General features: G+C 36.4%; 1 protein-coding gene and 2 long non-coding RNA genes across 5 annotated transcripts in view; 1 reads left to right on the forward strand and 2 right to left on the reverse strand.

The window, feature by feature from the left end:
* The window catches only part of LOC101743353 (TAR DNA-binding protein 43), a 490,523-nt gene that overhangs the window by 464,704 nt on the left and 1,343 nt on the right, over positions 1-24,476 (forward strand). For 2 of the 3 annotated variants that reach the window (XM_038016032.2, XM_062672644.1), the window contains exon 1: positions 21,157-22,646. The exons of the other annotated variant lie outside the window; for it this stretch is intronic. In XM_038016032.2, coding sequence (XP_037871960.1) covers positions 21,290-22,645 — 1,356 coding nt within the window. In that variant the 5' untranslated portion in view covers positions 21,157-21,289 and the 3' untranslated portion in view covers position 22,646. Of the gene's footprint in view, positions 1-21,156; positions 22,647-24,476 lie in introns of those variants that run through there. 3 annotated transcript variants of the gene reach the window in all.
* LOC134200140 (uncharacterized) lies at positions 5,899-6,504 on the reverse strand. The gene is made up of 2 exons (XR_009974923.1): positions 6,376-6,504; positions 5,899-6,090 (listed from the first exon to the last, which is right to left on the reverse strand). It is a non-coding gene; the product is annotated as an uncharacterized LOC134200140 (long non-coding RNA).
* Positions 11,376-16,769, reverse strand: LOC134200221 (uncharacterized). The gene is made up of 2 exons (XR_009975044.1): positions 16,683-16,769; positions 11,376-11,805 (listed from the first exon to the last, which is right to left on the reverse strand). It is a non-coding gene; the product is annotated as an uncharacterized LOC134200221 (long non-coding RNA).

Consider the following 24,476-nt stretch of genomic DNA (forward strand, 5'->3'; position numbering starts at 1 on the left):
CGGCCCACCTGATGTGAAGTGGTAACCGGAGCCCACAGACATGTACAACGTAAACGCCGCCACCTACCTTGAGATATAAGTTCTAAGGTTTCAGTATAGTTAGGTACAACGGCTGCCACACCCTTCAAACCGAAACGTATTACTGCTTCACAGCAGAAATAGCCGGGGTGGTGGTTTCTACCCGTACGGACTCACAAGACATCCTACCACCAGTAATTACGCAAATTATAATTCTGTGGATTTGATTTTTATTACACGATGCTATTCCTTCACCGTGGAAGTCAATCGTGAACATTTGTTAAGTACGTATTTCATTAGAAGCATTTGGTACTTGCCAGCGGGATTCGGACACCATCGCATCGCTAGATACGAATGCACCGGACGTCTTATCCTTTAGGCCACGACGACTTGTGGTGTCTACTCTCAACATTGTAGATCTCTATGGGTTCCAGTAACCACTTAACACCAGGTGGGCTGTGAGCTCGTCCACACATCTAGGCAATAAAAAAAAAAGGGCATTTTAGCGTAACCCTAACAAGTAGGTGAGCTTGCGGGGCTCAAACCTGACGATGATTGTTTTGCAATCCACAACTCCCGAATAGACAACTCTCACTAGTGTTAATAGACATAAATTCGCTTCAGTACGTATGTTCGATTGCACAAGCATCTACTGTAACCCCATACACAAATAAATCTTCAACATTACCTAAGTACAATAAAGTGCGGCAGTCAAAAGACAAAATATGGAATAGACAGTGTTAAAATCATTAATACAACATGAATCATTTTTCGAACGCGCATGCTTGTTTGACAGTAAGCATATGTTCAGAATATAGCGGCGGGAGCTCCCTTATCCTTGGTGAGGTCTAAAAGCGGTAGATACCTACCCCTTTCCATTAAATATATTCTCGCTTGTTTAACGAGGCAATATTTTATTTATGAATTACTAGTTTTAGTTCTTTCGACGACTTTATAATTTGGCTTGGAGTATCATATCGAATCCTATACGAGAGGTAGGTACAGAGATATTGTTCTGTGTAAAATATGTCTAAATTCATCTTGAATATTAAAATACTGTGCTTTAAAACGACATGTGAGTCGACTATTATCAAAGCCGGCAATGTGACTTTTGGACAATTATTGGTAAATCAGAAAAACGAATTATTGACTTTGTATTCCATTGGCAGTTACAAAACTCTTCTGAACGACATCTTAGATAAATAACAGGTTAAGTATTAACCTTTATTTAATGCAGGTTTTGAACCGTATTCTTTGAAGGAGACGATTATATTCAAATCAATCTGTATTGAAATATCAGTAATTTTTTTTGTCCAAATGCACAGATTGCCACCTTTGATAATAGACGACTCATGTAACCTCTTTCCCTAACTATGGTCGTAAATTGATACTGCGGAATATCCAGTGTTGGTTTACGATAATATTCAGCATCAAGTCATCGGCCAGCATCAATCAACTTCATCAAGCATGACCAATAGCCCTCCTTCAGCTCAGACTTCAACCTGTTAAGTTAAGCGTCTAATTAATTAAAACGTAAACGTAATAAATATTTCAATTTGTTAATTCTCACCAACAACCAAATTACAGTATTAAAAGCGTTTAAAAAGGGTGCCTCTTGGCAAAGGACATCATAAACTGTGAAGGCTTGACTTTTTTGTTTTGGTCTCTTGTTTTGTGATAATATAGCACGACTCCAGACAAATCGCCAAATGTATCACTAAGAGATGAAGATGAGGCTCCATGAAATAAATTATGATCTTAAGTATGTAGGTATAGGTACTATAAAAATTAGGAAAAAAAGTACAAATGCACGTAACTGGTGTACTTCTTGTTTGGAGGTCTTGTCAAGGTATTTTTTATTGGACATTATTTATGAAAGTTGAAATAGGTATTTTGCTTAGGTAATGTAGACATAAGTTGTAGGAGCCTGCAATTGTTGCGCAGATTGTTCAACTCGCACGCCTCTCACTGTTTCACAACGCGACCCACTTGACGGCCGACGCCACACATCAACGCTGAACCCTCGCCTCGCTTTTTAACTATACACGATCACACTGACTGTTCTTTCATAGATACACTATATTGAGCTATTGAAAACAGAGTTAAGCAATGCCTACCACAATCCCACAAGTTGACATTGTCCTTGCGAAATCGTAACTTTCAAAAATTAACAGCGAGATAGTGTTGTGAAATTGTGCCTATTAAAATATTGCCTATAAGTTATTCTTAAGATTAGATATAAAATATAATGAAAAGAACTAAATCCTCTAACTTCATTAATTATAAATTAATTCTTTATCTCTACTTGTTCCCTGTAGAGAAATTGAAAGAGAATTTGCGAATAGTAGTGGAGTGAAAATTTCATGTGTATGTATGTCTATCTTGTGATGCGCGTGTATGGGTATAATTATTATAGTCGTTCTCGAAGTTGAGAGTTATTCAAAAGAAATGAATGCGGTAGTTAGTGCTCCTGATTTTTTCATTTTGTATTATAGGTACATTACTTGTACTTGCTTCAAGAAGTACTTAAGTATAATCGTTAATTTTATTAAGAATAACATATGGAGGACAATTCCCATACACATTTAGGTTCGTTATTGGCAATTTACTAAATTAAATTTTATATTAATATGTTTATTATGTAATACCTATTTTTTACTCAATATATACGTACCTATATTGTTTGAAATTTTAGTGGCCATAATATTATCACTGTAACAGAATAAAGGTTTTGCAGGTAGTTTTTCTTATGTAATGCCATTTAGGCGGGCTCCGGATAGCCCGATAACCGCCGGTCCGGCGTCCTGCGGTAAGGAAGAGAGATGCGCTCTACACCAAACGAATGTCATCGCATCTCACCAAGAAGATCTCTGGCTCCTATCTCTGCCTGTCTTGTTTGAGTTATGTCAAATCTAAGATTTGGACGGTTTCGTCCAAACTGAGTGATTGGGGATTTTAATAGGTTTGACATATCAAATAACATATCAAATGTTTATTTTACTGTCAGCTGTCTGTGTGTTTTCATATCAGTATAGTCCAGTTGATTGTAATATAATACTAATAATGGTATCATACGGAATAGTTGAAAGAACATTTATCACTGAAACACTTGATTAAATAATTACGTTAAATAACGCACCTACTTTAATAAAAATTATACGCAGTAGGTAACACTAAAGTCGGCTTGAAATAATTTTAATAAATAATAGGTACATAAATATGAAATTGAATTTTAAATAGGTAAACGCAGAGAAAAATAGTTAACTTATAAAGGTAGGTTCAGCCAAGACTGCGCTTTTGTTAAATGCGCCCACAAATCGGTTTGTGTTAAATCACATAAAACAAATAAAAATACTTACAGCCGTCTTATCAATCAAAACCAACACGATAGATTATTTGCTCTATAAAAATAGAATGACCTTCACAAATTTCATAAAAATATAGCTCTTGATAATGGTAAATTGTACGCTAGCTGGGTTTTATGCATGCTAGAAGAGGTATCACCGAATACAAATATGTAAATACGAGCAAAACCTACATACATCGTAGAAATACAACGGCAACTTTAAGAACTCACATAACATTTCGGACAATAACATAATATGGACAGTCGACCTCACTAACAAAGGCTTTGTGAAATAATTTATTGTTATGTAAAGAAACTACAACAACCATGTTTCCTATACAAGGCATTTAGGGTGTAGTGTACACGGAATACGATAACACAAAAATATAGCGATCGTAAACTTATGTTTTACTACTGTATTCGAATGAATGAAACGCATTGTTAAACAATAATGATTTAGAGACGACTGTACCACAGTCTCAAGGGTAAAGGCCGCCAAATATTTGCGCTTCGATGTTTTATATGTAGTTCAAAATACAAACATAATGTTTTTCGACCAAATGAATTTGAGCGGACTCCTAACACTCAGGACCACAACTTATCTTAAGTGCCATTCTACATACCAATTTTTTTTTCCTAAGCTGTTGGTCTAGAGATACCATGTCAGCGTCACCGGCATAGTTGGTGAGCTCACGGGGCTCAAACCTGACGATGTTGCTAACACGAACCCTAGCAAGAACCGTGCTTCGCAGAATCTACCACCGGATCGGAAACGCGACCAACTGAGAAGATCCGGCGAGTAGCTCAGTGGGCTCATACCGAAAAGTAAAGCTGCATAAATCTAAGCACGTCATTTGTAAACATTTTGTTATAAAAGTAACTGAGGTTTTTAAGGATTATTAAAGTGTAGAAAATAGCGTGAGTCTGGGAATGTTTAGTTTTAATGGCATTTTAGAAATTAATTCGTACAGTTTGTTCAACCAGTGCTACGTACTGTATCTTAACCCAAAAGAAATGTCTTCTTTGACGAAGTATATAAGTTTTTTTGTTTTAAAACAGTAAAGCTTTTCGTTGAAAGTAGCATTCTCCAATAGAGAACCTTGCTCTATAACCAAACCTTTCAATTTATTAGATTCAAGGAGAGCTTCATGACTTATTAGAAATAAATATTAAAGCAAGAGTACATTTTATAATTTTTTTTTGTAATCAAGCAGTTGTTTTTTGAATTTGCGGGCCGGTACCTGATATATAATATGTACTTTACATATATTCACGAATTATTTCTACCATGAAGGATAAATATCGTGTACTTGTGGTAGGACGTATTGTACGGCGGAGCAGTATGGCTTCCGAGAGGGCCGCTCAACCGTAGACGCGATCTTCGCGTGCGGGCCCTCTCGGAGAAGGCCGTCTCCAGGGGCAGGGTGGGCTTAGCGGTGTCGCTCGATATCGCCAATGCATTTAACACCCTGCCCTGGTCCGTGATAGGGGAGGCGTTGGAAAGACACGGAGTGCCCTCCTACCTTCGCCGGCTGGTGGGTTCCTACTTAGAGGACAGATCGGTCACGTGTACCGGACATGGTGGGATCGTGCACCGATTCCCAGTCGTGCGCGGCGTTCCACAGGGGTCGGTGCTCGGCCCTCTTTTGTGGAATATCGGGTGTGACTGGGTGCTGAGAGTTGCCCTTCTCCCGGGCCTGAGCGTAATCTGTTACGCAGACGACACGTTGGTCGTGGCCCGGGGAGGCAGTTTTGCTGAGTCTGCCCGTCTTGCTACCGCTGGGGTGGCGCATATCGTCGGCAAAATCAGGAGATTGGGTCTCGACGTGGCACTCAGTAAATCCCAGGCCATGTGGTTCCACAGGCCTCTGAGAGTGCCACCTGTCGATGCCCATATCGTGGTTGGAGGCGTTCGTATTGGGGTCGGGATGCAATTGAAGTACCTCGGCCTCATTCTGGATAGTCGTTGGACCTTCCGTGCTCACTTTCAGATCCTGGTCCCTCGTTAGTTGCGGATGGCCGGCGCGTTAAGCCGGCTTCTGCCCAACGTCGGGGGGCCTGACCAAGTGACGCGCCGTCTCTATACAGGTGTGGTACGGTCAATGGCCCTATAAGGGGCGCCCGTGTGGGAAGAAAAAAGGACGTATTGTAAGCCCGTACAGTTTGTTGCATGACCCCATAATGAACTGTGCGAATGATATTCGCAATAATCCTGAAATGATAAGGAGAGCGACACAACAAATTTTAATCCGCGCGGCTTTGTGCCTACAACAAAGAGGTGGACATTTTGAGAACCTCATGCATTCAATTTTTTATAACATAATAAATGGTTTTAATTGAACTGTCCTTAAGAAAACAATAAATCGCACATTCGGAGTGCCATCTTTTAACACTTGATAGAAAATGTTATGTTTGAGTTATAAACATAACATTTTTCTAATGGGTCGATGTAGAATAACTTTAAGTCATAAAAAAGGGGGCGTCTTTTTGAGAAATTTTAGGATCGTTCTAAAAATTTATGCAAAAATAACAGATTTATGCTAAAAAAAACATGTTTATTTTCAATTGAGGGGAGGTTTTTCCCACTTTTACATTTTATGAGGACGCCTAATTACTTCCAATCGTTATGCAATTTGTTTAAACGCGATACATGATTTAGTTCAAAAGTTACACCATTTTGTTTACACCGGAGTCACAGTAGGTAATAAACAAAAATTTTAAAAATTCTGTAAGAAATAAAAAAAATATATTTAGCATTTTTCAAATATTTTTCCCTCGATAAAATTAACCATAGATTCCCTCATTTCGATATGTGCACATTATAAATAATCACAGTGTATTTACCGCGAAACAGTAGTTCGTTCCAGTTTGAAAGATTGGGACAGTCGTTGTACTATATATAATTGAGTTATCAGTGTATGTATATAATTGAGATTTGAACCATCACAAGGCGGGTGGCCGTTTCACATTGTGATGTCATCACTAGTCTATGCCATAAAAAATATACTTACAACAACATATTTCAATACATTCTCTCATAATTGATAAATTACTTTGAAAAATATACAATACTATACTTATGAAAAATATTAAACAAAGCCAGTAGTATCATGAAAATGATATGTATGAAAAATTATTGTGACATACGACACGGGCAGACCATAAACGGGTTCAAAAATACGTTTTTTACCATGCGAAACCCAAAAAAGTCAGAGGTTTCAATACCCATCAAGTATTATTACTCAAGACTTTACTTAACTGACTAAAGACTAACTTTTGGTGGTGGGACCTCTTGTGAGTCCGCACGGGTAGGTACCACCACCCTGCCTATTTCTGCCGTGAAGCAGTCATTCGTTTCGATTTGAAGGTTGGGGCAACCGTTTTAACTATACTGAGACCTTAGAACTTATATCTCAAGGTGTGTGGCGCATTTACGTTGTAGATGTCTATGGGCTCCAGTAACCACTTAACACCAGGTGGGCTGTGAGCTCGTCACCCACCTAAGCAATAAAAATAAAAAAACTAACAAACCATAGATGTACCTACCTAATAAGTTACCAGTTTCCCTATTATGTAAATAAGACAATTTAAATTTTAGACACAATTAGTTGTATTACATATTAACGCGTTTTTGCAATCATATTTTTAATGTGGCTTTTCAAGCCCAATTGATGGTTAATAATAATAATAATAATAATAAATTGTTATTTCAGAATTAAATTCCATAAGAAGTGTTAGTAATACGAAAAAAAGTACATTTTATTTTACATTGACCATGGTATGATATATATGATATATATTTATTTAATATGACCGTCAATAAAATAAAAGAATAAACAACAAATACAAAATGTTTCTCGAATTTCTCGAATTCACGTGTGACATTGGTTTATTTCATAATGAAACCAAACAAAAAATTGGTAACTATCAAAATATCAGTTTATTTTTTTACGTATCAAGGTGGATGAAGTACCTACTTAGATGTAATTTTCTATCAAAATATCAACTTATCTTTTCACATATCGGCGGATCAAGTATTTAGTTATATCAATAATAGTCTTCATTATCTAAATTTTAAATCCTGATACGCTATCTTAAAATCACTGCATTGCCAAATTGTTTTGTTTTAAACTAACCTGTTGATAGTTATCTATAAGCATTTCCACTTTTCGAATCACGGAAGATTAAATGAAAATTCAAACATCAAAGAAGAGAAAAGCGGTTTCAGACAACGATCACGCCGTGATTGCGTCGTGTAGGTTCTCAAGCAAAAGATAAAGTTTCGAATCCATTGTCTCAACAGCCGTCCTATCGTCCAAACAGGAACGCTTAAATGACTTTGAGAAGAAAAAGTATAAATAGACGGGACAGTGGTATTACTGGTAGATTCTGCGAAGCACTGCTTTTGCTAGAGCTAGTGTTATCAACGTCCACAGGTAAGAGCCCGGTGAGCTAACTTACTCGCTCAGTGAGTCTAGTATGACCCCTCGAAGTCACTAGAATAGGTAGGAAAAAATGTTACAAAATTTAAATAGTTTTTTTTAAGTAATCGTGGCCTAGACGTCCGGTGCAATCGTATCAAGCGATGCATCGGTGTTCGAATCCCGCAGGCAAGTACCAATTTTTCTAATGAAATACGTACTTGACAATTGTTCACGATTGACTTCCACGGTGAAGGAATAGCATCGTATAATAAAAAATTAAACCCGCAATAATATAATTTGCGCAATTACTGGTGGTAGTACATTTTGTGAATCCGCACGAGTAGGTACCACTACCTTGCCTATTTCTGCCGTAAAACATTTCGGTTTGAAGGGCGGGCCAGCCGTTGTACTGTAAAAACTGAGATCTAAGAACTCATAACTCGAGGCGAGTGGCGGCATTTACGTCGTAGGTGTCAATGGGCTCTATGGGTCTATGGGAGTGATGTACAAATTAAAAAATAATAATGAATCTTTTTAATTATCAAAACAGCTGAGCAGTATCGTAGGCTCAATATATTTAATACTGCGCTGATTTATAATACTGCCTTTGAAAATAATAAAAATGTGCAAGGCGATAAAGGACTTTATATGGAATTTTTTTAAAGTTAAATTCCAAATTGTTTGGATTTGTTTTAACAAGGAGAGCGGTGCAATGCACACAGGTTTACTGTAAAAAAAAGTACGCAAGTGTCAGTGGCCTCCACCTGACCGCAGTCACGGCGAAATTCCACCGTCCACAGTCCGAATGACGCACCTAGAATAATAAATGCTTTTATACTTTTGATATAGAAAGTCTAATACTGTTTATGTCTTTCGAGAATTAAACAAGTAAAATAGAAAACATTGCGATCTTATTTTTTCTTCCTTCATAGATGGCTGTGTTATGTATGTGTTATGGTCATGCTACATTAAATAAAAAAAAGGTATTTGGTACCTATTTTTTAATGGCATATAAATTGGTGGTGAACGAACCTACGGCCCAATTAGCGGTAAGTATTATCGAAGCTCATAGGCACCGCTTGATCCGAGTTAATCCTTTAGGATTAGACGCTACGAATATTAATTATCACATCATAAAATACATAATATTTAGCGTTCTATGCACCTAGTAATCAGATAACAAAAAAAAACTGACGAATAGGACTAGATATCGATCGATAGGTTTGGTCAAAGGTCACGAAAAAGCCCAGTATGTTCGTCAGGTGCATTCTTTTAAATTAAGAAATAATAATGAAAAGAAATAATCATATAGTATTAATTTGATGATTCATGATATTAATTAATATTTGCGCCTAACTTACTAAATTGTTTTTTGGGGACGTGAGCTGGTAATTCGGTGCCGATCAGGGTTCGAGAATGTCCTCTTATACCATCTATGTACTTTAGGCACAGATAACATATTTTAAAATAATATTTATTGATGCTTACACTTATTATGCATTAGGCATGACCGGTTTTTATAATTGAGAAATTCTTCAAACTACCGCAATCACAAAAAACTTGTTTTGCAACTTTGTGTTGGTTACAAACAAAGACTAGCGTGTCCCCTTCACCGACGAGGGCGCCACCGACAGGAAGCTTTTTCAAGGCAAACGCGCCTTGCAGTCTGCAGACAATTGCACTACCGCAATATCTGATTAACGAACAACAAATTGAAATAAACGCATTCCAAAGGGCTACTATTAAAAAACTAGGCGACTACGTATTCGACTATGCAATGTCAAGAGACCCACCCACCCGTGCTTATCCTTGTTTAAGTTTCGAATTATAATTTATAATTTTGATTACCTATAAACTTTTGGATTGTCTTCTAGAAAGCGTGAAGACGACTACTCAACAAAAAAACTCTCGATTAGCTATGTTCTTCCAAGTTCTGCAATCAAAATCGTTTTAATTTATAAAGTTTATATTATTATATTCAGACGCGGGGGTGCACGCGATCTAAAACGCGTCCACCCTCGCGTCACATGAGACTGACTTGTGAGACACCATCTCTGATGACTCGCGTCCACTGATTTGATCCCTTCAAATTGCATTCTGTTTTCATTTTTTATGTCAGAAATACTAATAACTAATACCTTTCATAATATTCAATTATTGTTTATTATTGTAATTCAATTTGAGACAGACATGTACTGTAAATCTGTAGGTACTGTAATTTTGTTTACTGATGGTAGGACGTCTTATGAGTCCGTACGGGTGGGTACCACCACCCTGCCTATTTCTGCAAAAGCAGTAATGTGTTTCGGTCTGAAGGGTGATGCTCGTCCACCCATCTAAGCAATAAAAATATATCTTTATTCAATAGAATTCATTGATTTTCTACTCCATTAGAGAAATGAATGCGCTCAGAGTCCATAGACATAAACGTGATCGACACCACCTATCATGGAAAATGAAGAACCAAGTCTCAATATTTATGTAAAGAAAAACCTTATTTAAAACTCTTTAGTTTATAAAAAGGATTTCTCTTCAGTGTCATGGAGTGAAGTAATTGTTTTATTTTTAATGTTATTTTTAAAAGAGATTAAGGGCTTTAAATCGTCGTTGCAAATTTAAAATCTTCTATGTCACATTTTGGGCCAAAATGATGTATGCAAAATTATTAAAGTTATTTTGAATACCTATCTACTCCGCAAAAACTCCCATGAGCTTAATTCAAAATTTCACTTTATTACGCGTCAATCTTAAAAAATCCTAAGCGTCGGTTTGCATTTTATTGTAGATCAAAGTATCCTATGTGAAAAAGATTTATACACATAATATGAGATTTCAACTTTACAACTTTTTATTTTTCGGGCCGTTTTTGAAGCGCTAATCGGGAATCTTGTAGTATTATTGATCGAAGCTTTACAACGACGAAATGTTCTTATTATACATATAAAAGAAAACGCAATTAAGACTTTTATTGCTTACTAGCTGACCCGGCAGACTTCGTAGTGCCTCAATTGATAAATAAAAAACCTAAACTTTTGTATAAAATAACTTAAAACAAAAAAAAGGAAAAACAAAATTGTTATTTTTATTTAATTCCGAGCAATTTCATATTTATCTACATTTTAAACCTTCTCTGGACTTCCACAAATAATTCAAGACCAAAATTAGCAAAATCGGTCCGGCGGTTCTCGAGTTTTAGCGAGTCTTACGAACAGCATTTCATTTTTATATATATATATATATATATATAAGATAAGATAAGATTTATTCTGCAGTACCCAATATAGGCAAATTTTTAGGCAGCGGCTTGGCTCTGCCCCTGGCATTGCTGACGTCCATGAGCGACGGTGACCACTTACCATCAGGTGGGCCGTATGATCGTCTGCCTACAAAGGCAATAAAAAAAAAATTATATAAGGTAACTGCATACATTCCAAATAATTATTAAGAGGCTTCAGGGGAATAAACAGACAGTTGGACAGGACAATATTTGTTTTTTTTTCTATTGTCTCTGACCCCAGGTTAAAGCTTTATGCAGTTTGGCGGATATTAGAGAAATATACGAGATGAACAAAATTACAATCAAATACCAAATATCAAACATCTTTAATAAAAATAGCTGACTATGACCGGTAATGGAATCTAGAAAACCTAGTGTAGTGACATAGCACAGCTCACTAGATCAATAATCATGATTTAAAATTCAAGCTATTTTTAAGGTTCTAAACAGCAACCGTAACAGCAGCAGCTAGCTTGTAACAACAAGTTAGGGTTAACTAACCGAGAGGGCTGGTGGTTGTGGCGCCGACGACCGCCGGTCCGGCGTCCCGAGGGGGAGGGTGATGGGAGAGATGTGCTCCGCACTAAACGCTTCACTTTCCCCCCTTTGCCTTTTCATGAGTTGTGTCTCATGCGAGGTTTGAACGTTGGGTGTTGAGCAAAAGGAGGTTTTAGTCGGTTCGACTCCGACATGCTCCGCCCACCATCCCCGGTGGAGGGCGGAAGTCCGGCGAATTCCTCCTGACCAAAAAAAAAAGGGCATTATGTAGGTATCGAAATATTTTTGTTAAATTATGCGGTTAGATATCCGGTTTCTTTGTTCTGGGGGAAAGAAGTTTCGATCACGTATTACGGATTTTTTCCAGCCTTGAAGTTTCATTTATTCCTCTTACTTGATGACGTATTGAACTAATAGAGGGTCACATAATCCCAGGTTAAAACGCTGGGCTATTACGTAAAATCCGTTGATTTGTAAAATGTATACGTAATTATTGTAGAAATATAAAAATTAGAAGTACATGAATAAAAAAATAAAAAGTTTAAAAGAACCCTTTTTTGGATTCGAATACTTATTTGAGAGTGTACTTTATTAGTTTAATGTTATGCACGTGTGTATAAAAATTTGTCTTCATTTTTAAATTGATTTTTGTGTTTGACATAACACCGTATGTAGGCAACGATTATGTAATGTAGTGATGTAAATTTCCAAGTTGCTTGATGATCGACCTCTTGGTGCGAAGATTTAAAGTTCATATTTTGACATTTTAGTGAATTAACGACCTTTAGACGCGACGCGATTGTAACCAAAGCGCTCTGTAGTCGCCTCCTGATAATTTATATCACTAAATTCTATGAAAATACTAATAGAAACCTGACATGACCTATTATGTCCAATAATATCTTCTTCTTAGTTAGAAAAGATAAAAAGGTCATATAAGGATTATTTTTTGTAATTTTTTGTGAACACGGCTGCAAAAAATTTATTTTTGATAATTAAATACTGCATAAAGCTAAAATTAGATGGTTTCTTTTAGTCATAACCATATAACATAGCTACAATAGTCAGATACCTACTAGCGACGTGGGTTAAATTAATACTAATATTATAAAATTGAAAGTACCTAACTGTCGCGCGTTCAGGTCAAAACTACAGAACCAATTTAAATGAAATTTGGTACATAGATAGTCTAGAGCCTGAGAAAGAACTCAAGCTACTTTTTAATCCGAAAAAAGGGTTGTAAAGGGTTGAAGGGGCGGGATGAAAAGTTGTATGGAAGTATCGTAATTTTTTGAACTAAAAGCTACAAACTTATTTTTAGGCTGTGGATTCGATATAAATAAATATGACACTAAGCTTACACATCAGAATAACACATAGACTATAATTTATAATATAAAATTAAAGTAAGAATTATTCAAAATATATATATCAGTGTCAAGTAAGAAGGAAAACTAATCTGCCATCTGCGAGCTATATATTACATTTTGGCGTGCGCGGCAAAAACCGTTGCAGTTACACTTATAGAATGTAGGAAATGTTTACCTCAAATAGTATAAAAAAGCCCGTGACATTTTATCTGTAAGCCATCATCACCAAAATAGTTAGTCATTAATGTAAGAAGAGGAAAGATTAGATTTGTTTGTTTGTTACGTTCCTTTTTTTATTGTGTTTGTTACCGCCAGGACCAGATTTGTATAAAAGAATATTCAATAAAACCAATAATAAATTACAGTTCCCGCGAAGCGAGGGCAGGTCGCTAGTTTAGAATAAAATTTAGAAAGTAAATAGGTACCTAAAAGAAAAGTAAATTCTATGAGCAAAATGAACCTGATATGTTTTATGACCTTTATGGTAGTACAGCATATTTCCCGTCGTACTATTTCGAAGTAAAGTACAAAAACAGTAACATTAAACTTGTCTACGGAACCCCTTATCTCAAGTGCGCATCACATCAGTGGAAGGTCCTAAGCGCAGATGCCTCTTTTTTGTATTAAAAATTCAGTATTATTTAGGTAACAAAATTTTATCTAATATGTTGTTTGATTATTACATGATATTTATCTTTGTATCAGTAGGATAGAAATAGCAATATTCAAACCGATAATTTAAAGTGCAAAACTTGCCTACATTTTTAGGTTAAAAGCGCTTAGTCTAAATACACAAAGTCAAGTAGGTACTAATTGATGCGTTTAGAAAATTTACAGGACGATTACAGAGAATCATCTCTATTGAGATTTATACTTCTCCTGACATAGATAATCCTCAATACTGAGGGTCGTGAACTCCCTTAATAATTTTCTCCTGGACTATCCTGCGCCAGCCCTGCCTATCCTCGACAACGCGGATGGCATCAAGATTTACAAAGTCCTTAAATAAATTAGAGGAGCTGAGCAAAATTTAAATGCGGATATACGTAAAATAAATATAAACGAACGCCTAAACGAACAAAATTTTAATGCATTCAACATTTAAATTTAGCAATCGGTAAATGTCAAGTTTCAAGGTAAACAGGTGGTGAGAGGACGAAATCTAGTTGACTCGAATACTTGCGATACCTGATTTTATGTCCATGCTATCATTTTTTCCTGTTTAGGATACTAATTACCAAAAGTTCCCTCGCGAAATTATTTGTGACGATGTCGCAACATTCAAAAGAAATGTTTTGATTGCTGAAACAAAGTGATTTAATTGTTTGAGTTACATAGCCCGTCTTCGTTATTATATTGTTAATTTGTGTATTTCCTATGTATAATGAATAAAAAAGCTGCTTCCTTCCTACTAATTTAATAAATGTAAAAGTTTGTTATTATATGTTGTTTCTAGCTTTTTGGATGGGCGGAGCATCACGGTCGTTGTAGACGGTGACTGTTGACGGTGACTCCACGGTGTTTCCCGAGCGCTATGACATGTCCTTTTTCAAACGAGGCTTGTGGAGAATATTAAGCGGTAGGCAGCGGCTTGGCTCTGCCCCTGGCATTGCTGAAGTTCATGGGTGACGGTAACCACTCACCATCAGGTGGGCCGTATGCTCGTCTGCCTACAAGGGCAATAAAAAAAATATTACCATATTTATTTTTGTTTCAACTGAAAATGACACTTTTTCAATTCTCATAGCGTCAAATTAACATTTTTTAGAATTTCTTCTCGCGGTGTTGCTCTCCACAAGCCTCGTTTGAAGAAAGACATGTCATAGCACACGAAAAACACCGTAGAGGGGGGCTCATTCCAAAGCCGGATAGATGGTACGTGGCAAAAAATATCTTTGGAAGAGCGCGAAAGTGGTGCGATGGTAAAAACATCTCAAACAATTCCTCAGAGCATTCCCCTTGGAACATACGGTACAAAATACAGAGAGAACCGTTCCTCCGTAGTAGGCTCAGAGGTTCTAAGCGATCGGTGAAAATGGGATTATCGACAATGCCAACGGAAGTAGCTGGTATTTGGGAGCCCCGGCCCAGAGGCGGGAGCAGTACTCCACGCGAGGCCGCACTTGTACTTTGTAAAGCAAAAGCATTTGTCCCGGCGTGAAGTACCGCTTCGCTCTGTTGAGGACTCCCAGCATTTTGGGCGCCAACTTGGTTTTGCCCTCCAAACGACTCCGAAATTGGACATCCCTCGAAATCTAGACTCCAAGTATCCCAATACTCTTGGAAGGTTGCAATAATACTCCTTGGAATTGCCGCACCATGACAAATTGGTCCTTCTTCGCAATGAACGCGCAAACTTGTGTCTTCAATGGGTTTAATTGAACCAAGTCTAATCGTAGATGGCAGAGATCTGTCCCATTTTAAAGGTTCAAAGAAATCCAGGCTATCTGTCCGATTCTATTCTGGAATCGGTGTTTTGTGATATCGCTTTAATATTATATTTTAAATTTGAAAGAATTACGGACGAGCTCATGGTCTACCTGATGTTATGTTGTTACCGGAGTCCATAAACATCCACAACGTAAATGCCGCTTCACAGCACTATTTCACAGCAGAAATAGTCAGAGTGGTGTTATCCACCCTTACGGATTCACAAAAGACAATTAAACCCAATGACTATTAAAAATCTAAAAATAAAATCTGGAGAAAATCAAATAAAAATATAAAGGCAATCCAACAAATAACTTAATTGATCGTATAGTAAAAACAATTAAGATATGGAATAAATATATATCGAATTCGTCGTGGCCTAACGGATAAGACGTCCGGTGCATTCGTGTTGAGTGATGCACCGGTGTTCGAAATTCAGGCGGGTACCAATTTTTCTAATGAAATACGTAGGTACTTAAGAATTGTTCATGATTGACTTCCACGGTGAAGGAATAACATCCATATAATTATATAAAACTGAATTGCTGTTCGTTAGTCTCGCTAAAACTCGAGAATTGGTTGGACCGATTTGGCTAATTTTGGTCTCGAATTTTTTGTGGAAGTCCAGAGAAGGCTTAAAAAGTAAATAAATATGAAAATACTCGGAATTAAATAAAAATAAAAAATTTGTTTTTCCTTTGATGTGTCCCCCGTCGGACGGATTCCTTTTGTTTGTTTTAAGTTTATTTTATACAAAAGTTTAGGTCTTTTATTTATCGATTGAGGCACTACGAAGTCTGCCGGGTCAGCTAGTCTTGTAATAAAAATGAAACCCGCAAAATTATAATTTGCGTAATTACTGGTGGTAGGACCTCTTGTGAGTCCGCGTGGGTGGGTACCACCGCCCTGCCTATTTCTGCCATGAAGCAGTTAATGTGTTTCGGTTTGAAGGGTGGGGCAGCCGTTGTAACTATACTCGAGACCCTAGAACTTATATCTTAAGATGGCAATGGCCCATAGACATCCACAACGCAAGGCGTATTTGCGTTGTGTATTTCTATGGGCCCCAGTAACCACTTAACACCAGGTGGGCTGTGAGCTCGTCCACCCATTTAATCAATAATATAAATTTTAAAAAAATACCATGAAAAATTCTAAAATGCCAATTCACACAATTCGCAACAAAATTATAAAAACCAGAATTAATTGGAGAAAAAATCACAAATATTTAAAATCAATGAATGCCTAAGTACCCATTGGGATTGGGTCAATTCATAATTTTGCTTTACAAAATACGAATTGATACCCTACTGCAATACCTGTAACCTGCTTCTATGTGCCTGTAACTCTGTAACCTGCTTCTGAGTAACGACAATACGTATGGAGTACATACATACGCTCGGATGATGTAGCAGTTGCTGACACTGACTTAATTGTACTTTTTAGCTGTTTTGTCAAACGGTATCAATGTGCATTCATTTTCCAGAAATTGCGTGTAACTTATGTACGTTTTATTTTTTCCAATTCCAGAAACAATTGCCATGTTTAAGCGTAGTATGGTTATTAAAGAAGCTATGATAGCATCTAAACTCTCCGTTCAACGTTGTTAAAATAAATAACCGGTCTCTTTTTTTTCTATGCTTGCCAAACAAAATTTCACGGGATTTCATTGAATATTGATTTTCTTAAACGGCTTAAAACTAGAAATGGATACTAAAAAATAAAGTAATAGCGTGTAGTATCATCCCGCATAACCTTTCCGCTATGTCTATCGGTCATCGTTCTCGTCGAATCCGTCGCGATGAAGGGCTTGGCGAGTAAATTAACCCACAGACACAGCCCACTGAGTTTCTCGCCGGATCTTCTCAGTGGGTTGCGTTTCCGATCCGGCACGGCTCTTGCTAGGGTTCGTGCTAGCAACAACGTCAGGTTTGAGCCCCGTGAGCTCACCTACTCGCCGGTTACGCTGACATAGCCTCTCAAGGCTCTAAGCTTGGGTAGGAAAAAAAAAGAACTGTGTGTTTTAAATATTAAGTGTACCTATTAATGATTATCTACGGCTGTGTCACAGGTCAAATGACGTTTTTATGCTGCTCGAACTTAATCAGTTTTCTATTAAAAAACCAGAACGTATCGGTTTTCGAAAAAACCGTTTTAGTGAATTTCTAATACCGGTTGCATCACTACTATGAGGCATAGAGATGTGTTATGACAGTGCTGCCAGCTCAGTAGAATTTCCACTAGATCTGGTGGCTTAGACATCTTTTAGTGGACAAATTTTAACTTTAGAGGCTATTAGTTTTTTCTAGCGGCTTTCGTTGTCACTCAGTGATGAGTTACGAAATTGAACCATTAGATGATCCGATTTACATATTAATTCAGAAATCTCGGATTCAATGTTAAAGAAAGATATGACTGATTCAGCCATTCTTCGTCGAGGCAGCACTTATCAATGACGATCATGATCTATTACAAATTGTACAATTTTGTCATACTAGATGGTTATATATAGAGTCGGCAGTTGCCCGCATTTACACAAAATGGTTGGAGCTGAAAACACACTTCAATGTCGCCAAATTAAAATAAAGATACTCATAAAAAAAGCAATTTAGCTGTGTTTTAATTTTTAAATAAACTACTACTAATTGAATAAGAACTGTCTGATGAACTGATGAATGACTCATGTTTGTTTAATACTTCACTATGAAATTTTGTTGCCTTTTGTTTATTTCACTTTTACACTAAACACAAAGGAGAAACCCAAAATCCATACAAACTTGGACCTGGCGTTACAGTGCTAGAATTTGGGCATAAATTACAATACCTAAGAAGGTTTCATGAGCCCAATTTTAGGGTCTCCCAGCAATGGCCAAATTGGTAAAATCAGACAATGTTTACAGTTTAAGTTATGTTTATTGTTCGAGTTATTTTAATAAAAAACGATATTATAAAGGCTGTTTCCTACGAGCTCATATGTGCAGTGCACTTGAAGCTTATCACGATAAGGCTTTAGGTAGGCATATAACAAGCGTAGGTCGAAACATCAGATTTATTTGGTTGATCTTACTGAAAACTTCAACTGAACTAAGGCCCACTTAAATCACTACCGGCTTTTGATAATATTGTATCTATTAGGGAATTTGATGTAATATGTTAAAATAAAAATACATAACTGTAATAAATGGTTTTTATCATCATCTTCGTTACGATTATCATAATATAACAGTATGGTATCTAAAAATTGTGCAGGAGGCAACTGACTACCCTGATGCCGTACCCAACCAGGATACCATGTTATGCTCATTATATTATGCTATAATAATAAATCTCGAGAAATATGGAAAAACACATTCACTTGCGCAGAAACACGAAAGGCGTTTAATCTATGCGAATGACAATACGAATTAAAAACCTGCCTGTGCATGGCCTGTGCACTGAAGTAGGAAACCTATGGAAATGTAACGACAACAAAAAATTCGTGCCACTGTGACGTCATCTGACCACAAAACATGGTGGTTTTAGTGCTGTACAAAAGATTTCAATGTTATCAGGTTTTATCGATAAACGTTCTTGGCTCATTTTATTTTAAATATTGTTGAGTATTATTTATTTGTAGAATTTATACTTTAATGGGAAGTAAGTAGGTATATTGTTATGTACAAATATGATATGATTTAGATGTGTGAAATCTAAGACAAGTTCGTCCTTCGAATTTGCCAAGTAAACGATATGATGATTTTTGAAAGTTGTTACACTGATTTTATAAAGTTGTCGTTTGTCGCAAAACATAAAGATATGGCGTAGTACAGTGCCATCTGCCCATTTCTAGCATGCTAAATGTTATCGTATTTTGAGTACGTGTTTTTCTTAAGACTAATACAATCTATTTTAATTGTTTTGCTGACTCTAAAGTCCGTAACACACTACCGCAGCGCACCTCAAGGAAGGTGCGCCGCACCATTTGAATCACTTTCACTTGAGAGTGATTCAAATTGTAAACTTATCAAGGGACCGCGTGAAAAAAAAACACCTACAGAACATTTATTCAATAATTACAAACGCGATTCCTTGTGACTTCCTCTCTAAAATCACTTAAATATTTAACGAATTTACAATAGTGTTTTACTCACTGCGGAATAAAACTATTTTATTTAAATAGTTCCGAAGAGATTTTGTCGGTAGCCTTTTTCCCGAAATATCTAAAAAGAATGTCTAAATATGTTTTGCTGACATATTTTAAAGAGGTATTTATAATTAGTGTCATGATCAATAGATTCCGACCGAAAAATGGTGTCCGATTTTTCGGATGAGGGCTCCATAATGAATTTAAATATATATATATAGATAACAGTTTTGGGGCATCGACTTTCTTGAGATCCTATAAAATACGTTTTAATTATTATTTTTGTATGTTTTAAGCATGATAAAATATGAAATTTTATATAAGCAATCATATTAAATCGATATCAAAGTCAATAAATAATGTACAACCCAAAACAGACGGCCGAACTGACGTGACAATGACATTTGCTGCGCTCAACATGGCGGATTTTCAGCCTCATTAGACGGAGACGGAGATATTTACGTATATTCATGTTTCATTTTATGTACGCACTGAAATACTGTTATATTGTTTTCCTGCGAGTTAAAGTGCTAAGTAAGAACGAGATAGATATATGTTTATGTGTGTGCCTTCAAAATGGGTGCTATTTATATAAGCAATTGTACGTATAGAACAATATGTCGTGTCCCTACTATATAAGTCTATGGGCCTGTGCCAAGATAATTGTGACGTTGACATTGACATTCCCCTTTAAATAAAGGAATCCGTGGTATAGTCGATTACACCAAATCGATTATTTATATACTTAGAGAATTGTGGCACAACTACAATGGCGGTAATTCAAAATAATAATATCGTTAACTGGCAGCATTAAATATAACATGAAAGGATAGTTTTGTATTTTTATATTAATGTAACTACACCATAGAAAAACTCAAAAATACCACATCGGTTTTTTTATGTTATATTTAAGATTGCCAGTTGAAAATATTTTGAATTGCCGCAGTTGCCGACATGATTTCGTGTCACAACTAAATGGCACAGTTATTTATTTCTTTTAATTACTTTCGTTGGTAGATTTTGGTGCTTTACGTTACGTTATTCAATGAGATTTAAGTTCATAGTCTGGTCAGCGAATCGTGGTACAACTAAATAGCGGCAATTCAAAATGTCTTCAATTGGCAACATTAAAGATAACATAGCACGATTTTATACATTTATGTTTTCCTATGGCATAGTCACATTCATATAAAAATGCAAAACTACCCTTTCATGCTATACTTAATGTTGTCAGTTGTAGATATTTTGAATTGCCGCCCTTGTAAGTAGTTGTGTCACAATTCGATGGCCATACTCTATTTAAATTGATTAAAATACCTATAAAAACAGTCATTTATCCTAAAACAAAGGAGTATTATTTATTTTTAACACAATCGATTTCCTTTAAATCGATCCTATTTTAGGGATGCTCTAATTCTAATTCCCACGTTTGTGGAGCTAGTTACGTATATTGAAATAAGTGTTGCAGAGGCTTACAAAGATTGTTTAAAACAAAAAATAGAATTCTACTTATTTTCTACAATTGGCCATTGCCAATGAAGCTAAGATTTCAATAGGTTAATCAAGCAAAATAGACGAATTTTTTGGTACATATCCCATTCGTGTAACGATTAGGCCCAGAATCGGGTTTAGTGGAGTCTGGTGGGCTTCGTTACAACAATTTGTGGATTCGTTAAACTAAAGTTGGCAGCACTGTATAATACGCTTTAGTGAGGCTCATAGTTGCTACCACATTAATATTTTTGTAATATTGTATCTTAAATCGGTACTAATTCTAAGCGTGGTGATTTTAAAGTGGAAATAATGGGCAGCAAAAGTGGATATAATGAAGATTTATTCGAATACGTAAAAGTCAGTGAAGATGAAGACGAAAATAATGCTGTGGAGATACCTTGTGAAGTAGACGGAACTCTTTTACTATCTACGCTTGTAGCTCAATTTCCCGGTACTTGCGGATTAAAATATCGACATCCAGATTCTAAATCAGTTCGAGGTATTCGTCTAAGCGACGGGAAATTACATCCCCCAAGTGAAGTAGGCTGGGGTAAAAACTTATACGTTTGCGTTTTTCCGAAAGAAAATAAACGTAAAATGGAGGACGTCTCGACAGATAATTCGGCTGCCAAAACTAAACGTTTGGAAAAAAAGTTAACTTGTTCAGACTTAATTTGCTTGGGATTACCGTGGAAGTCAACAGAAGAATCTATTAAACAATATTTTGAACAATTTGGAGAAGTCGTAATGGTTCAACTAAAAAAAGATAAAAGTGGCTGTTTTAAAGGATTTGGTTTCATCCGTTTTGCTACTTATGCCTCACAAATGAGAGCACTTGCTCAAAGACATAACATAGACGGCCGTTGGGTAGATGTCCGAATTCCTAATTCCAAGGAAGGAGTAGTGCCCCAAATGCCATGTAAAGTATTTGTTGGTAGATGTACAGAAGATATAACAGCTGAAGATCTTCGTGACTATTTTTCAAAGTTTGGTGAAGTTACTGATGTTTTTGTGCCTCGTCCATTTCGTGCATTTGGTTTTGTCACGTTTTTGGACCCAGAGGTAGCTCAGAGTCTTTGTGGAGAGGATCATGTAATAAAAGGTGCCTCTGTTTCTGTGTCTAGTGCTGCTCCAAAAGTCAAAACAAAATCTAACAGCAACTGGAAGGAAGACTCATACAGTCATAACAATTGGGAAGTAAATCGGTCACAATCTGGATCTTCAGGACCTCCAAGCAACAATGGTGGGAATAGTAACATTGATACATTAAATATGCAAAATTTAGGCATAAATCCAAATGGTGGGCCACCACCAAACTTCAATTTACCAATAAGTTTAGTTGCTGCAGCATTAAACCAAGCAGGGTGGAGTGGATTTTTAGGAGGTCCTGGAAATACTGGACCTAACTGGCAAGGGCCCTCTCATGGCAATTCAGGCAAAAATTGGAATAGTAACCAAAATTGGGGATCAAATGGCCCTCCTCCTTCATGGAATCAAGGGAACCAAGGAGGAAGTCAACAAGGTTGGAACGGAGGTGGAGGAGGTGGAAAAAATGGCAATTGGAATCAAAGTACTGGCTGGTCAGGCCCAGGAAACTGGAATAATAATGGTAATGGGAGTTCTGGGTCAGGGAATGGATGGAACAACAATAAGCCACAAACATGAGGTGAGCTTGAGTACAATTGTAGACAGAGATGTATGTGTTGGTTTGTTATAAATTTAGGTTCTAAAGTACTAAAAATGTCATCAATAGAATGGATTAAAAAAATCTTAAAATATTAATAACAAAAAATACATTATGTATTAGCTATAAGTTGACTTGATTAAGGTGTGTAGTCTGTGATGAGTATGTGTTGAAAGCATTTAGTAAATAAAGCAAGTGTGAAAATAAGAGATGGATGTTTTACTCATGCTTATATTGAAGAACATGTCGAATGTTTTATGTATAAGTGTATGACAGAAGATTTACTGCTATTGTGTCCGAATATTGGTGACGAAAGTGACATCTGTAAATTATGCACTTTATTTGATAGTATGGGCTGTCTGAAAAGTAAGTGTTTTGTGGTTTAATTTATTATGGATATGAGGTGAACATACAATGTTTGTTTTAATAAGCTAGTCCAAGTATGCAGAATTACAGGAGCATTGAATAATGACAAGGCTGTTTGTTAAACTGAATGGCTATTATGGTGTACTTTTAGTAAATCTAGCACTGAACATAATCATGAAAGCGACTGTGGTAAGTGAAGTAATAAGGCTTAAAGTTTAAATGAGTACAATTTTATAATTTTGTTTTTCTGTACAGTTAAGAGAGCAACAAGGGAAGTTTTGCTTGAAGTAAAGTTTGGTGAAGTATTGTCGTAATATTTATATTTATATTAGGTAATATTGATAATAAAATAAACATCTGCCATATGTTCACTTTACAATCAAGAAGAAGCATGTATGTATTTTGCACAGGAACTGATTGACAAAAGTGATCTTGAATTCTAAATTTAGATTTCATTAATCATTGTTATATAATATAACTGACCTCGTAGACTTCAACCTCAGATTTAAGAATATATTCCATAAATTCTAGTAATTAATTGAAATATATGTATTCTAATTTGTCAATTTTCTAGTTTAAAACTGGTTTAGAAGAAAAAGTGAGCATCAAATCAAATCAAATGACTTCATAATGTACCTTCTTACTTCTTTTGTCAATGATTTATAGTGTCATATTCATCATTGCTATGTTAATTTCACTTGTATGTACTATTTGACATAGAAGTTTGGGTGCAAGATAGTATTATTTGTATGTATGTATATTAATGAAATAACACAAATTTTCAGATGTAATTTATTGGGTTTGCTCTCTTTGTGACTTTCCCATTTTGTTGCCTGTTGCATGTAACAAAAATAAAGATTTTTCTATTTTCCCCTGTTTACATGCAAAAGATAATTACATGATCAGTCGCAGATGACCTTTAATGCCTTGGTGGTTGCCATCACTGACATTGGCCATGTCATAAATACAGAGTATTAAGCGGTAGGCAGCGACTTGGCTCTGCCCCTGGCATTGCTGAAGTCCATGGGCGACGGTAACCACTCACCATCAGGTGGGCCGTGTGCTCGTCTGCCTACAAGGGCAATAAAAAAAATTAAAAAACATATTGTTGCTGTGGAGTTTAGAAAAATAATGCTAGTGATGGTGAAAGTGAGGTGCAATGAGTACAATGAAGTCTGTGTCGTTCTGTTTGTATTGGTCTTAAAAAAATATGTGATCTTCTTAAATAATTCCTCATGTCAACATTGACTTTGGTGCTCACTTTGAGAAGGCGGCACGACATGAGAACTCTCATGTCGTAGCCGCTGGAAATTATATACCCGATCCTGTAGACCGAATGGTAAACAGTCGACGTCGCCCAAAACACGTCATTACAGATCCTCTTAATCCATTAACGGTGCTTTTAGGTACCACAAGCACCAGTCACCGTCCTCGTCGAACCCGTCG

Source organism: Bombyx mori, chromosome 15 (assembly GCF_030269925.1).
Source record: "Bombyx mori chromosome 15, ASM3026992v2".
Lineage (NCBI taxonomy): Eukaryota > Metazoa > Arthropoda > Insecta > Lepidoptera > Bombycidae > Bombyx > Bombyx mori.